This window comes from Colletotrichum scovillei (genome assembly GCF_011075155.1).
Source record: "Colletotrichum scovillei strain TJNH1 chromosome Unknown Contig00005, whole genome shotgun sequence".
Lineage (NCBI taxonomy): Eukaryota > Fungi > Ascomycota > Sordariomycetes > Glomerellales > Glomerellaceae > Colletotrichum > Colletotrichum scovillei.
In genome coordinates this window covers 1,231,226-1,246,938 of record NW_023336263.1, presented here as the reverse complement: position 1 = coordinate 1,246,938, position 15,713 = coordinate 1,231,226, and the positions used below count along the sequence as shown (strand labels likewise).

The 15,713-nt window shown below is 55.0% G+C and overlaps 5 protein-coding genes across 5 annotated transcripts; 1 reads left to right on the top strand and 4 right to left on the bottom strand.

Moving 5' to 3' along the window:
* Positions 1-381: 381 nt before the first annotated feature.
* HER10_EVM0011793 (RNA recognition domain-containing protein) lies at positions 382-2,041 on the top strand. The gene is made up of 2 exons (XM_035481212.1): positions 382-1,028; positions 1,119-2,041. Exons 1-2 carry the CDS (start codon positions 949-951, stop codon positions 1,873-1,875), a joined length of 837 nt encoding a protein of 278 aa, XP_035334440.1. The 5' UTR covers positions 382-948; the 3' UTR covers positions 1,876-2,041.
* Positions 2,042-2,562: 521 nt separating this feature from the next.
* HER10_EVM0003294 (uncharacterized protein) lies at positions 2,563-2,837 on the bottom strand (the record flags this gene model as incomplete). The annotated part of the gene is made up of 2 exons (XM_035472976.1): positions 2,563-2,631; positions 2,709-2,837. The coding sequence occupies 2 exons, from the start codon at positions 2,835-2,837 to the stop codon at positions 2,563-2,565; spliced, it is 198 nt and encodes a 65-aa protein (XP_035333842.1).
* A 2,809-nt stretch (positions 2,838-5,646) lies between these two features.
* Positions 5,647-9,732, bottom strand: HER10_EVM0004359 (LEA domain-containing protein; the record flags this gene model as incomplete). The annotated part of the gene is made up of 4 exons (XM_035474008.1): positions 5,647-5,946; positions 6,009-8,749; positions 8,804-9,607; positions 9,660-9,732. The coding sequence occupies 4 exons, from the start codon at positions 9,730-9,732 to the stop codon at positions 5,647-5,649; spliced, it is 3,918 nt and encodes a 1,305-aa protein (XP_035333910.1).
* A 1,024-nt stretch (positions 9,733-10,756) lies between these two features.
* HER10_EVM0011944 (uncharacterized protein) lies at positions 10,757-11,992 on the bottom strand (the record flags this gene model as incomplete). Its single annotated transcript, XM_035481352.1, has 1 exon — positions 10,757-11,992. One exon carries the CDS (start codon positions 11,990-11,992, stop codon positions 10,757-10,759), a length of 1,236 nt encoding a protein of 411 aa, XP_035334454.1.
* Positions 11,993-15,000: 3,008 nt separating this feature from the next.
* Positions 15,001-15,575, bottom strand: HER10_EVM0009962 (uncharacterized protein; the record flags this gene model as incomplete). Its single annotated transcript, XM_035479433.1, has 2 exons — positions 15,001-15,013; positions 15,220-15,575. 2 exons carry the CDS (start codon positions 15,573-15,575, stop codon positions 15,001-15,003), a joined length of 369 nt encoding a protein of 122 aa, XP_035334303.1.
* Between the last annotated feature and the right edge of the window lie 138 nt (positions 15,576-15,713).

Below are 15,713 nucleotides of genomic sequence, written 5' to 3'. Positions count from 1 at the left end.
GGATGGGAGTGTCGCAGCGTGTTCTCAGAGTACCTGGTCGCGTCGTATCCGTACCGAAGAGCGTCATCTGGTCCTTGTTTTTTCGTTGGGGAATCTGTGTCGCTCAAAATGGGATGAAGGGAGGATGTCAGGGTTGTCTGATGTTCTGGAGCCTTCCAGTAGGTGGGATAATTAGAGAAGAAGCATGTGAAGGTATCTTAGCTGCAAGATTGGGTGGGAGAGATACGTGGCTGGAGTGTGGCTCTGTTCGTGGGGCTATCTTCCATGCTGCTGGTTCGAGCACAGCCACAGTTCTCCCCCATTCCTGGCACGAGCTCCTCAAATCCGCAGGCGATGACGTTTGGACCTCGCCCCCCTCGCGGCCCACTTTCCCCCTCTGATGGAAGCTGGCACTGGACCTAGACTGGCCCCTGCTCCTTGCTTGCCGCTCTCGCTCTTGCCTTTCCTTCCTCGATGCCCAGCCAGACAGGGCAGCTACCACCGGGTGGCCCCTCTTTCTCTCTCTCAACAGGGTCCCTGCTCTTTGTGGTGCCCAGCATCGTCACCAGCTGGAGGCCGCCCCTTCTGTCCCTGAGTCTGGGCTGGCATGCTGGTACACGGAGTATGTGGATGGATGCTCTTTCGTCGCCTGCCTTGGCTAAAAGGTAAAGCGCGTTCTCATGACCCTTCGTCTGATCATCATAAGGTAGGTACTCGCCTCCAACATTCCCATCCAGACACGTCCAGCTTTTACATAAAACCCATCATCCACACGATTTCGAGCAACGTACTTCCTGCTCGACTCATTCTCTGCTTTTTCCCAGATACCCCTCTAACTTGAGAGACAACGTAACTTACATAACAGCCCTTGATACCCCATCCAGTCTCCAGTTACCCCTCACAAAACTCCCTCCTACAACACTTTTCACAACACTCTTCAACAACTACAAACGCCAAACAACCGCCATCATGTCAAACACCACCGTTCACGTCAAGAACATCGCTTCGGCGACCGAGGACAAGGAGATCAAGGACTTCTTCAGCTTCTGGTAAGTTCAATCCCGTCGGCTCTTCCATGGCCTGATACCCACCCCTATTTTCACCGCAGCGACCACTGAGTAAATGCTGACATTTTGCAGCGGCAAGATCACCAACATTGAGGTTACTCCCGCCGGCGAGACCAAGGATGCTGCCGTTACTTTCGAGAAGGAGACAGCTGCCAAGACGGCTCTGCTCCTGAACAACACTCAGCTCGGCACCTCTCACATCACCGTTACCAGCGCCGGTGGCGACCCTACCGATGACGCTCCCCATCACAAGGAGAACGCCGACCGCGACTCGGACGACATTACACAAGAAGAGAAGCCACGCTCTCGCATCTTTGCCGAGTACCTTGCTCAAGGATACGTCGTCGGTGACGCCGCCCTGCAGCGCGCCATCGAGCTCGACAGCCAGCACGGTGTCTCCAACCGCTTCTTGACCACCCTCCAAGGCCTCGACTCCAAGTACCACGCAACCGACCGTGCCAAGGCTACCGACCAGTCCTACGGCATCACTGCTAAGGCCCAGGGCATCTTTGGCGGTCTCAGCTCGTACTTTGAGAAGGCCACCAGCACGCCCACTGGCAAGAAGATTGTTGGCTTCTACGAGACCGGCTCCAGACAGGTGCAGGACATTCACACCGAGGCCCGTCGCCTTGCCGACCTCAAGAAGGAGGAGCACGGCGGCAGCGCCTACAAGGCCTCCGGTCTCGAGAGATTCCTCGGCAAGGAGAAGGCTGCCCCCGCTGCAACCGGCGAGACCATTGGCACTCAGTCTCCCATCCAGCCCGACCCCACGACGGCTGTTCCTCTGTCCAAGCCGTCGGCCGCCACCGATGAGAAGACTACCTTGTAAAAGATTATGAGAAGCGGTTTACAAAAGGATTTGACGGCAGGCGTTGGCTGGGTTTATTAGGCACAAACGTTTCATGATTGCGACGCGTGTGGTTTTCCTTGGCACTTAGGTAGTTACGACTTTGAATGCAAATCATAGCATCGAGCATATCACCAATTCGCTGGACTTCAAAATCTGATGTGATTGTGTTGGCCTGACTATGTGTGTTGCCCACCTGAATCATGTTGGTGATTTCGTCTTTGTGAAAGGTGAGTTTACCGTGTTTGCGTTATCATTGATGATGAGAAACCTCACACTTTCAGGAGCAATCCTACCGCTATCAGATCCGCAAACTTTGCGTAAAATTGGAGTCTTTAGGTCGCGGTGGTTGGCAAACTTTTGCAACATAATTGTTGAGTGATTAAAACCGTAGTCGAGATGGTGTGGGATAAGTCAGACTGGCAGTGCCGAATCGGTTCAGGCGGTGTCACTTCACATGCGACACTCTGCGCACGTCGTGGCTAGACATGACATGATGATCTTTCAGATTCACTGCAAAGGGGGACGCTGGTGGTTTCAAATGCCTCTCGAGCAGTTCAGATATCTATAATACAGCCCCACGCACTATCGCATTGTGTGATGTCATTGCCTCATATTCCCAACGCCATTTTTGTACAAATGCCATTACTGACGCTTATGCCCCTCTCTTTATTGCGTCTTGGAGAACTTCTCCTTGAGGGCGTCGTCGAGGGGCCCTTTGGGGTTAGACTCTAGCTTCTGTGATGAAGGCAATTCAATTAGGATTTGACCTTGGTGCGACGAGTGGGGATTTCGAGGAAAGGTGGAAAACATACATCGAGAGACTCCTTGTTAGTCTGCTCCTTGTTGGAGGCGTCGTCGGTTCCCTTGCCTGAGGCGGGGGGATCTTGTAGCTGGGCGCCGGTTTGGCGTTCAGGGTCGGGGGATTGGCGACCTTCGGGCATTGTGAAATGTGTATGGAAGTTTGGTTTGAGGTGATTTAGATGGTTTAGTCGTCACGAAATGGAACGGTCGTGTCGTGATTTATGAGGCTGGTGGATGAAGAAGAGAGAGTTAAGTTCAGGAATGGAGAGACATGGGATTAAATACGAAGGCTAAGGCAAGTAGCTCACGGCTTATGCTAGGACGGAGTGAATACTCCTGTGGTACATCATTCTACATCACGTTTACGATATTCATCCAGACGAGGAAAGAGGGGCCAGAGGCTGGTCCAGTCTCAGCATGGAGGGGCTCTTGCGTCAATGGAGGGGCGTTGCGCGGAGGCGTTTCTCTGAGCTCTACCTTGTGTTTTTTGGCAAGGTAGAGAGAAGGGCGCTCTTTGAGTGGTGGGACATGGTCGAATGAGGGGGGATTAGCAGCTGGTTGCTGATTGCGGCGGTTGACATGTTGATGCCGTCATGCGGCATGCGAGTGGTGGTGCGCTGGTGGTTGGATGAAAGGTGACGGGCAGGTGCTTAGAGCTCAAGGGGCGGCGTCGGGTTTGACGTCACCTTCCATTTGTTGAGGATGAGGATGGAAAGCTCGCTCGATTCGATGGCTTGCTTTATCGATAAAGCTTGTCCTGGCTGAGGTGTCTTATCGGTTGTCCTATCTAATCGATAAACTTAAGGTAGGATGGTCCGAGTTTGGTTGGTCCGGACAGAGAGCGGGAATATCGCCGAGCTCGGCGGGAATCCAAAGGACGGGAGCGCAGGAGCTGCAAGGGGGGACGACAGCGGAGGGCCCGCTGAAGAATGTCGCTAGGAGAATAGCCGACCGGAGCGGACGCCTTCCGGTACTGGGCTAGGGACCTAGAGGTGCGTGTCGCGGTAGCTTGCATCGTAGGTGACGCTTGTCATCGCGGTCGGTTGATAGCAAGATCATTCTCGTGAGTTTCGTCTCTCGTCTTCTGTTCCAGCGGTGGGGTCGGATTGTTTTCGCTGTGAGATTAGCAGGTATGGAAAAAGCAAAGTCGTGGTTTCTCTGTAAATTGTCGGAAAATGGGATGTCTCATGTTTCCGCCTCAGACACATCGCGAGTCGAATCAAATATCAGTCGGAGGAGTAGCTGCCTGTCGTGAGGTGCCGTGTGTGGTGCCGTGTCTTCATATGGGGATCCAAAGTTCGTGGACCATGGGACTTTGGTATGGCATCCGTTCGTCGATTCCGATCTGTACCGGTCGAGTGTTGACTGTGTTGTCGATATTCCGGGGGTGTAACTCGAGCGGCACAGCCAAAACACAATTCGATAATGCCGTTGTTGTGATGCAGTGGAGCGCGCCAAGTGATTACCGTCGTCCCATCCCCAACGCTCCCGCATATCCAGATGAACACGGAGAGAAATGCTGCCCTGAATGCTGCGAAGAGTGCGAGGGTGCCATGGTTAATTAATAGAAACCTGCCCCTTCCAGGCCCTCCAGGCTTCACTACGCGGCCTGGAGCATCGCAAAAAAAACAGGCTTCAGCCCTTCGGCACGATATTGAGGGAGCATTGGGGCATTTCGGGGTCCCTGTTTTTGGGCGTTATGGACAAGGGAAGCAATAGTAAGAAAAAGTCTAAATCGCGGGGCACACCACCCGAACGGGCAAAACAGGCACGGCGTTGATGGCAATCATGGCAGAAGGACGGGCTTGCTTGTCTGTTTTGAACTCGGGGATATTGGAAATGCGACTATTGGTGATTTACTCAGGCTTAGGAAGCACAAAAGTGGTGTCATGTCTCACTGCCTCGGCCGAGCGGTTTTGAAGCCCATGAGGTGGCCCGTGGATTGATGGCGGATCGGCTTGCAATGTTTCGATCCACGAACAAACGGGGGCCTAGGTACTAGGTATGTGGTGACAAAAGTGACCACGGCACATGCACGGGATTCAAGGGATGACAGGACGGGAAGCCACATGGACAATACACGGATGGGGCAAGCTGCAATAAAAAGTTGGCTAAGAACAAGCGGCAGATGCCAAACGGACAATAAGACGAGCGAAGAAGGAAGCGACGAGTTGACGATCATCAACGACGAGTCCGTAACTGGGAAGGCGGCTCTTGCTTGCCTTGTCGAATTGGGAAAGGAGCGGGTTTGTCTCGCGGCAGGTGCTCCAAGCTAAGACCAGAAACAGCCGAAAGAGGGAAGGCAAAGCCCACCTCAGACTCAGACTCAGACTCAGAGTGGCAGAGTGCGTGAGTGCAAAGGGAGGAAAGGGCGGGTTGGGGGTGATGGGGTCATTGGGATCAACAACAATGGGTGGTCCCTGCCTCAAGTGTCTTGTGCCTTGTACCTTAAGTTGCGCTTCCACCGGGAAGGCTGCACCTCGCACCTGCCCACCTGCCACACGACCTTTGTTTGTTTGACGAAGGAAGGCACAAGGTGCGACCCCGTCGGAAGGAAAACTCTACCTTTTTTTGACTTCACTTCCTCACGATTGTTTCTCTCATCCCAACGCATCCAACCACCATTTTTTCGACTGAACGATCTAGCCCAGCATAAGCCGTAGCTTGCTTCACGATACCCATATACGTTCACGAAGCAACACTAGGATCGACGACAAGCATGAACATTAAGTAACTAGAAAGGCCGTACAAATTGGTCGCTAAGACTACTAGTAACTAAAACACCATTGCTATTCTTACAAGACCGAATCCAAACATTTTTGCTAGAAAGCCCCGGAAAACCGTACAAGTAACACGCCAAAGAAATTACACGTCCGTAAACCATCGTCAAAACAGTATCCGATAGATCCACCGCGCGAGTACAACAAATCATGCAATCATTAGAAGCGCTTATTTCTTCTTGCCACCACCAAGAGCCTTGGTCAAGCTGCCGAGGCCGAGACCATCCAGCAGGCGGTTGAGACCGAGAGTTCCGAGAAGACCATCGACAATCTTGCCGAGGCCAAGACCGTTGAGAAGACGACCAACCAGGTTGAGAACACCAGTCAGCAAAAGGCCGACGGCAGCCAGAATCTGGAACAGAGGCTCGGTGAGAAGTCCCCAGAGAGGGTTGAGCTCAGCCTTTGCCTTGGGAAGATCCTCAAGCTTGCGCTTGGCACCCTCGACGGTTTCCGTGATGGTACCAGTCAACTGTCAACAGAGTTAGCTTATATTCATGATCATGGTAGGTTTTGTATCAAAGTCAAACTCACCTCCTTAAGGACCTCAGCGAGGTGATGTTCCTCGGGAGTAGCCTCACGAGTCTGGGCCTTGGCCTTAGCGTTCTGCTGGATGCGTCCATCGGGATCCAAGGCGCGAACGCTGCCGTTCAACTCAGTCAAGAGCTTGCCACCCTCCTCAATGAGAGGCTTGACATCCTTGACCAGCTGCTCCTCGTCGCGCTCCTCCTTGGGCTGGCGCTCAGCGGCCTCGATCTTCTGCGTAATCATCTTGCAGATGGGACGGAGACGATCCAAGCCCTGCTCAATCAGGCCACCGAGGTTCTTGGCCAACTTGCGGTCGGCCTCAGCCTCGATGCGGGCCTGCTTCTCCTCCTCAGTCTCCTCGGGGGTCTCCTCCTCCTCGACGATATCCTCGACGAGGGTGACGTGTCCGACGACACGGTCCTTGGAGTCGACAACGTCGTTGTCGCTGTTGACCTCCTTGCCGGAGCAAATGGTGACCTCGCCAGTGGTAAGTCTGCCGATGATGTTTCCATCCTCGTCGCAAACCTCACCGTTCTTGTTGACCTTGCGGCCCTCCATAGGTCCCTTCTTCTGAGGAAGGTCGGAGATGGCAGTGACATGGCCAACAACGCGGTCCTTGGAGTCAACAACATCGTTGTCCTCGTTGACCTTCTTGCCAGCGCAGATGCTGAGCTCACCGCTGGTAAGCTTACCAAGGGTCTCGCCATTGTCGCTGACGACGAAACCCTCCTTGTTGACAACCTTGCCTTCCATGGGGCCCTTGGGCTCAGGAATGTCCTCGAGAAGCTCGACATGACCGACAACACGTCCCTTGGAGTCGACAACGTCGTTGTCCTCGTTGACAGGCTTGCCGGCGCAGGCCTTGATCTCACCAGAGGTGAGCTTGCCAATCACGTCGCCATCCTCATCGACAACCTCGCCGCTGCGGTTAACCTTGCGGCCTTCCATAGGTCCCTTCTGTCTCTCGGGTGCAGCCTCGGGCTCCCAACGCTCAGCCTTGCCGAGCAGGTTGCCATTGCGGTCAAGAATGTCACCATCCTCATCAATGGGGCGGCCAAACAGAACCTTGGCGTCACCCTGGACAAGACGACCGACAATATCTCCAGATGGAGTGACAATGGTACCATCCTTGGCGACAGTGCAGCCAGGGAGCTCAGCGAAGGGGCCCTCCTTGGCTCCCTCACGGTCACCCTCGGCGACAAGCTCAGCTCTTCCGATGATATCACCGGACTCGCTACGAACGTTTCCGTCCTTGTCACACATACGACCGATCAGGCGCTTGATATCGCCCTCGACAATGCGGCCATAGATGGTGCCATCCTTGTCGACAACGTTGCCAGCCTTGTTGACGCGCTTGCCAGCGAGGGCAGAGTTGTCAACAGGGGCCTCCGGTTCAGGCTCGGGCTCAGACTCGGGTTCCCAACGCTCGGCCTTGCCAATGGCATTGCCGCTCTTGTCAAGAATGTCACCGTCGTCGTCAACCTTCTTGCCCTTGAGCTTCTTCGGGTCACCCTCAATGACACGACCGACGATGTCGCCCTCAAAGAGAACGTGTCCGTTGGACTCGACGGTTGCGCCAGGGAAGTCCTCGAAGGGAGCAGGCTCGCTAAGCTCCTCACGCTCAGTCTCGGGAATGGGCTCGGCCTTGCCAATAACCTTGCCGCTGTCATTCCAGATCTCTCCAAGCTCGTTGGCCTTGCGACCAACCAAGTGCTTGAGGATACCGGAGACGATGCGACCGACGGCCTCACCCTTGTCGTTGACGAGGTTGCCAGCCTTGTTGACCTTGGCACCCTTCAGGATGGAGAAGTCAATGGTGTCCTTGAGAAGCTCTTCAGCAACCTCAGACTTGAGCTCGGCCTTGCCAATGATGCTGCCGCGCTCGTTGACAATGTTACCCTCGGCATCGAGGGTCATGCCAGCAAGTTCCTCCGGGTTGCCCTCGGCGATGCGACCGATGGAAACATCGTCGAAGACGACCCTTCCCTCCTCGTCAACCTGGGCGCCAGGGAACTTCTCGAATGGCTGGAGAAGCTTGTCGCCGGCAACAGAGACGGTGCGCTGGTCATCGGGAATGGCAGAGCGTATGGTGCTGAGGACGCTCTTGATGTCATCCTTGATGGTAGACTTGGGAGCAGACTCAGAAGCAGCGGTGACGTCAATGTCAGGAACATCGCCAGTCTTCGCAGTAGCGTTCTCGGCAACATCTTCGATGCCCTCCACACCGGAGTCAACACCCTCGTCGACAGCCTCAAAGCCCTCGCCCTCGACACCCTCGGTAGGGAACTCGCCAGTCTGGGCATCTTCGGGAACCTCGGATTGCTCCTCGGGGTTCTGCTGGTTCGCCCAGTCCTCAGTGGCGTCAGATTCGCGAGCAGTCTCGGCGCCGGACTTAGCGTCCTCAACCTGAGAGGCCAGATCCGAAGGAAGCTTGGAAACGAGGTCGGTGGGAAGCTTGGACTGAGCGTCGAAGGGAATCTGCGATACAGGGATGTCGGCAGTCTGGACATCTTCCGGAAGCTCACTCTTCAGACCGTCGGGAATCTGTGAGACGGGAATGTCGAGGGTAGCGATGTCATCCGGAACACGGGACTGAGCATCAGTCTGGGCAGTGCCAGCCTTCTCGGTCGCGTCGTCCTTGACAGTCTCGGCACCCTCTGTCGCCTCCTCGATGGGCTCGGCGTCGACCTCTTGCAAGTCACTCTTGCCGTCGATTGTCGATTGTTCTGTGAGGTCTGTCTTGGCGCCTTGGGAATCTTCAGTCTCTGTTTGGGTGTTCTCTCCGCCGGTTGTGAGCTTACCATCAGCGTCAACGTCGGGTTGCGACTTTTCGACATCCTGGAGATCGATTGGGGCAACCTCTGATGTTGTCTCGTTGTTCTCGAAGAGGTTCTGCTTCGCGTTCTCGGTCAAGGAGGCCTTGTCATCTGCCTCCTCCTTCTGCTCAGCAAGAAGCTGGGTGAGCTTCTCATCCTTGTCGGTGACGGACTGGTCGCGGTTCAATGGCTCGGTGCCACCGAGGACGCCACCAAGAGGGCCGCCGCTTTGGCTCTGGCCCAAAACACCTCCAAGCAGGCCGCCGAGAGCGTTGTCTGAAGATGTGCCCTTCTCGGACTGACCGCCGAGAGCTCCGGTAACGTTGCCCAGGGTGTTGCCGACGAGGCCGCCTTGGGAACCCTTCTCATCTTGACCACCACCAAGGACGCCGCCGAGCACACCACCCTGGCCTTCGCCCAGACCAATACCCTTGGTCAGGTCGCCGACAAGCGGTAATGTGCGGTTGACAGTCTGAACAGTGCCATCGACAGTGTCGACGATGCCCTTGACGCCCTTGGTGGCGCCCATGATGCTGAAGCCACCGCCCTCCTTGGTCTCGCCGCCTTCCGTAAGCTCGCCGAGGGGAAGAGCCTTGCCGATGACGCCGCCGTCCTTGCCGATGATATCGCCTGTCGCGGTGACGACGTTACCGACAAGCTCTCCGGCCTCGCCTTCTGTGACCTTGCCGACAGTCTTGCCGGTCTCGTCTACCACCTCACCGGTCTTGCCAATGACACCGGCAACGAGGTTGTCGCCATGGTCTTGGATATCTTGCTCGACCGAGTATGCTACGAAGGATTAGTGTTCGCCTCATCATGAGACGTGTGTAAGTGAACTCACTTGACTTCTGCTCCTCACCCTTTCCCCAACCACCGGGCATGCTGCTGCCTGACCTGGATGCAGCTCCGACCATATTGTTTGTCTTCTTGTTGTTTCTTTCTTGTTGTTCTTGCTCGTGTCGTGATAAAAATTCGTTGTACTCAGCGCTAACAGGGTATCTTAGAAAATGTAGCTGTTCATGAGATGATTGCATTGAATTGGAAGGTGAAAGTCAAAATCCGATACAAAGACCTGCCGGTCAGACGTCTTATACCTCAAATCCTCCAGCGCAAATCAAGTTTCCAGCTGAACGTCGGCTCCCAATCTTACGTCAAGGGGAGCTCAAGCTCGAGGAGCTTCCCTCGTCCATCGAAGCTCTGGCCCTTGCTCGCGCCACAGGGTGACTTCATGGGGGGAGGGATGGCCAGCTTGCCAGTCGCCCATCATGACGCAAAGCCACACCTCGTCCGAGCCCTTGGACGGCTGGATCCCAGCTATCATGACGCAACCTTACTTGAGAAGGGGAGATGCACCTTGGGGTATGGTGTGACAGTCTGCCAGTCTGGGGAATTACCATTGGCTTCCTGATCGATCGACGGCCATCTTTCTTGGAGACGCTCAGTTGGTGTGGCTAGTGCTTCCCGGGGGTCTCCCTGCCCTGCATCATTCATTCGTCAGTCCCTCCACACTCAGTACCCCCGGTCACTTCCAACAACTTTCTTTTCCAAAATGCGGATTGCGAAGTTCATGAAGGCTGGACTTGCATGCACAGCGGACGTCATGACGCTGTTCGAAACACGAAAAACCAACTACCATTCGTCACGTTCTGCAAGTTCCCAAATCACCATCCGCGTCTATGCGCCCGCAAGCATCCGAAAGTCTCGCCCTTGTTCTCCTTTTCAGCCTCACACAACGGGTCAAGTAACGGGTCTCGGAGCCACAAGTTTGTGCAAACGGTTCGTTGCCAAGTTTTGTCTGGATGGCAACTACGATTCAAATCCTGGCCTATGTCCGTCTCACTACCGTCTGAACGCCGCCGCATGCTAGTATCTACCGCTGGTTCCAGAACTCCTGAAGATCAACAATCCATCCAAAATACGCAAATCCCATTACATGGCTCATCTGGTTCCTATATGGATATTGGGATTCCCACCACCGTGAAATACAGTTGGAATCTTGATGATGAGCTGAATACCATCATTGGTTGACTTGACGTCCATGAATATCTCGGACGGGCTGGGAGTATCAGCTGATGGCTTAGACTGTCGATGAGCAGTACATTGAGGGCAGCTAGTATGCGTGTCGGGCATGTAACCAGGTCGAGGATTGCTGGACTGGCTTGAGCTACTCGGCTGGCCTGTCTGCTGAACAGACTTTGCCAGAGGAGCGCCGTCGAAATGACCGACGACATTGTTATTCTTGTCGAGGATGTTCCCCATGTGGTCCACCTTCAGTCCGTCACCCATGCCTTCAATGGGCTTAGGAGACGGAGGCGATGGTGGAATGGCATCGTTCTCCGCTACGTAACCGACGACCTCGCCGTCTTCGCTGAAGATCTCGCCCGTTACTGAGACTGGCCGTCCGATCATAGACGGCAGGTCACCTTCGACACGTCCAAGCACTTGACCGTTCCAGTCCAGAATGTTTCCAAACTCGTCAACGTACTTGCCATCCAGACCTTGCGCTAGCTCAGCAAGGTTTGGGGGCAACCTAAGGTCCGAAGACAGAGGCGTGACCTTTGGGATCGCGATCGGGGCATTCTTCTCTTGTGGCTTCGGGGTGTTGCCTTGAGACGATGATTTGGCATCTTGCGAGCCCTCGTCTATGCCATTGTCTGTGGTCTCGGTTGTCGGCGGTGTTGATGCCTCGGGACCCGTTTGGTATTGTGTAGACGATGGCCTCATTGGGATAGGTATCTCCCGCGAGCCCTGCAGGTGGACAGGCCCGCCCTGCTCCGATTGTGGGGTGCTCGTGTAGCTAACCTGTCGATGAGGATACTGCGGAGGATTGGTTTCATGGAAAGGCGCCGGCGAGGAAGCTGCCCGCGACTGGGAGTTCAGACGAGGCAGAGGCGGGCGCGAGAAGGTGGCTTTGGGCGCCTCTTCCACCCCAGCCTGTCCATCCTCGACCTCGACAACCTCATACTCATCGTGCCGGGAAGTATGATCATGATCGCCGGCTTCAGCCGCAGGTCGTGGCTCGGTATGGTGCATAGTGTGCGACGAGGATTCCGGGCGCGCAGGTACGGGACTCTGCATAGATTGCTGTGCAGGCGGCTTCGAGGCAGGGCTGTCGGGTTCGTCGCGGAGAGTTTGGAGTGGAGTCTGCTGAGCAGGAGGGGACGCCGTCATCATTGGATGATTCTGTGGGAGAAGAAGAACGTTCCGCGTCAGCTAGGCCTTGCTGCCAAAGAGAGGGGAAAGGGGAGGGAAGGGAAGCGAGGCCAGGACCGCCAGCTGTGAAGGAATGGAGAGCCGGCAACCCACCTGAGGATCGATCGACCGACCTGCTTGCTTGCTTGCTTCAGAGAGTCTGGGCGGCGGTTGAGAGAGCGAGAGAGAGAGTGAGGTGTGAGGAGGGACGGTGTTCGGTGTTGCTGTCGAGTGCGCGTGAGTGCGTTTCTCTCGGTGCACCCCTTGGTTGATACACGCGGGCAGAGGTTTTCTGATTGCTCGCGGGGCGCGGGCAGCGGTTCTGCAAGGCCTACAAGGCAGAAGGGGGTTGGCTGAGTCGTTGTGACGTCAGGTCGACGATGAGATCGAGAGTGGGTTCTGTCTTGTGTCTGCCGAGACTGACAACTGGGGCAGCCTTGGGGTTCCAGAACTGGCGAACGGGGCGACGGTTCACGTTGACTCCTTGTCAGGCTTGCTGTGCAAGGATGGGATTGTTCAAGGACTTGTCGAACCGAGATCTGTTGACTCCACAGTGTCTCCAGATACACGCAAATGTCTCCACCGGGTACTTCGGAAACGGCATGCAAAGAAGCACGAGAGGAAGGGATCGTTGGCGGGTGGTGAAGATGACAGAATGGGAACGAGGCAAGACTCCGAAGATGGCGCCGGAAGAGCACTGAGATTGGAAGCAAAAGGTCCGACAAGGTCTGGAAAAGCCTGTTTTCTTTCGAAACACGAACGACTGTGCGAACGGCCGTGGTGCTGAATGGTTAGGCTGGCGCCTGAGCTACTGTACGGACGGAACGCACGGCTAGCCGTCAACTGTTGCTGAAGAGCACGGTGAGCGAGCATGAGCCTGGACATTCGCACACGTGCGTTGACGCTATCTCAGCTGGATTGATAGCAGTCCGGGGGCACTCAGTTGACCCAAAGGATGCTTCGAGCTTACCGACCACACACCGACCACAGACTCTGGAAAAGGCCCTAGACATTGGCCCAGCCGAAACACTCAGAGTTCAGATGTGGCTCATGACTGTTCAAAGGGCACTTGGTGGGAGGAATCAGCTTCATCAGAAGCTCGGGTTGGTCCTCATGCCCGAACAGCTTCAGCAGACCTTCAGAGACGTCTCGAGTTTGTCAATGGACGAAGGCCGCGTGCCATCAACGCCACAACCGACACAGGCTGGCGAAAGATGATCTCGATGGTAGCCTGAAGAGGCAATGAGATGCAAAGAGGCGAAGAAGAAGAAAGTCGACGAGAGTCCAGACCGTTGGAAATGAGACGGAGGCAGTACGATCGGCGCGATACGTTTGTCGGCAGGTGGCTTGACGATTGAGACTGGTGAAGATCGCTTGACTGACATTTTCACAGCGACCAGGACGACGTTGAACGTGAGTGGCTGATGCTCCCACCCGATGCGCCGGGATGCGACGCTAAAATTTCCCGTTCAGCCACGGTTACCCTGCACGTCTAGCGTTTTTCGACCGTCTCCGTACGATTGCGAACACCTCCGCCACACAGAGTCGAGACGGTACTGTGGATACCGTTTACCGGGCCTTCTTACGGATATGAGGTGGCATCGAGAATTGAGGAGCGGTGGGGAGACTTTGGGAGGGGAGCAAGGGGGGCCCGTTCCACCGTTACATTTGGCGGCGGGCAACCAAAAAAGACGACTCACTCACACACCAACTCGATCCTGGGCCCGAGTTACATCGCATCATGTGGCTGTCTCGCTGCGGCAACATTGGACGGACAGGGAGGGCCGAAGCCGCTCTGTGGCTTGACCATTGACATCGACCGGTTAAACTCTAAGGTTCTTTCTTCCTTTTTCCTTCTCTCTCTCCATGTCTCGGTGAGCACTTTTGACGACGCGAAATGAAGTCAGGATCCCAGCATGATCCCGTCAGGACATTGAAATCTTGAATGCGTTGTCTCTGGGCAGAATAAACTAACGCTAGTTAAGCCCAGGAGAAACGACGCATGGAAAGCAAGGCACAGCGAGTATTGTCTGCAGTAGTCTCTGGCGCCGTCGCTTTCCAATTGCGTATCCAGCCACTTCTTCCAGGTCCTCCAGCCGACACTCCCACGTCTTCGTAATTCGCTCCCGAAGACACTAGCCTCTGGAAGGAATGGGCAACCACACTGTTGATTGTGCTGGTTGGGTGGGTGGAGAGCACCCCACCGTCGCATTGGAGATTTGCCCCGTCACCGAGATCAACGGCGCCAGACGTGAAGCGTGAAACAGACGGAGGCTAATGGAAATTGGCGCTACGAACGGTTGCTGGCCACCGTCTCCGCCCCTTGGCGTGCTTGACGGCGGATGTCACAACACATGGCTCTGCCTGTTTTTTTCGACGCTACTCCACACGAGCCTGGCACTTAGCGGGTGGCTGAGGGCATTGATGGTGTGCTGAAACCAACGACACGCGCTAAGTCTGTCAACCGAGTTGATTCGCAGTTCTATCGAGGCTTGGGATCATTGGCGTTCTCAGGCCCTGTAGGATATGTCCATTGAGTATGAGGGAGTGGCAGCATACTGAGATATGAGTGAGGTGAGGTGAGGGGAGGAGAGCACATGTGTGGGAGCTTGTCACCTGTGGCTGCAGCTTTTCATCATATGATTGGTTTTGGTCAAGTATCATTCGTTAAAAGAAACTGTTTAGAATGCTTTGGCTAACGTCGAATAGGATACCCATAAAACTTCCCGAAATAGCGTCCGTATCTCATGATGTCGATGATGCACAAATCTTTCATAATACACGCGGCAGATGGATCCCGATATCCCATCCGTCCACCAACTCCTCGAACCCTTGCTGGCCCAACCGTTTCTTTTTACGGTTGGGCTGTAAAAGCGGGCGACAAAAAAAGAAACCCACACATTCCATCAGACTGGGTCGAAAAGCATTTCGCCCACTGTTCAAACCCGCGACTCCGTGTTGTAAAGAAATTCGACGATAAGATTGTCGTTTTAAGATTGGTCCCTGTGGAAAACGTCTCTCAGTTCCTGATTAAAAGACGAGGTAAAGCCCATTAGCCCATCTTGAACTTGGCTACAAGCTACTAACTAGCCCGTGCTTGCCTGCGATTAAGAAGCGAGGACGAATCGGAGCTCTACCTAGCGCAGACAAGAGGGAGGGCCGTAACTGTGGAGGGTGAGGGGGAAGACAGAGAAATGAGTGGTACTTACAAGAGAGCCAGCTCGAGGTCACCGTGGATGCGTGCCTTCAGCGTGATTTCAATGTCGAGGTTGAGATCAAGACGCAACCGAAGGGTGTCGCTCTTGTCACCACCACCGCCGCCTTGCTGTTGCAACGCACCACCAGCAACGTTGCCTAGTGTGTTCTGCACGCCGTTGGTCACGCCGCCAACATCACCAATGCCACCGAGGTTGTCGAGAGGGCCGCTTGACTGCTGCTGGCGTCTCTGCATCTGCCTGCGTTGCGGGCGCTGGCGGCGCTGAGGCTTCTGCTGCTCGCTGGGTGCTTCCGAGGTCTCGTCTTCGGAGGCGTACTTGGTGTTGTTCTTCTCGCGGGGGGAGGCCATTGTGACTGATGAGTTTGATGAAGTTGATGGTTCAAAGACGGGCTAATGAACTTTCCTTGGTGTGAAGGAAGGGAGAACAGATATTAAGGGCTTTTTGTCTACCGGTAAGTCTGGAGTGTCTCTTCAAAGTCTGTTTCT

Coding starts and splice junctions, on each gene's coding strand:
- HER10_EVM0011793 (XM_035481212.1), top strand. CDS start 949: ATGTCAAACACCACCGTTCACGTCAAGAACATCGCTTCGGCGACCGAG. Junction 1,029..1,118: donor AAGGACTTCTTCAGCTTCTG/GTAAGTTCAATC, acceptor GACATTTTGCAG/CGGCAAGATCACCAACATTG.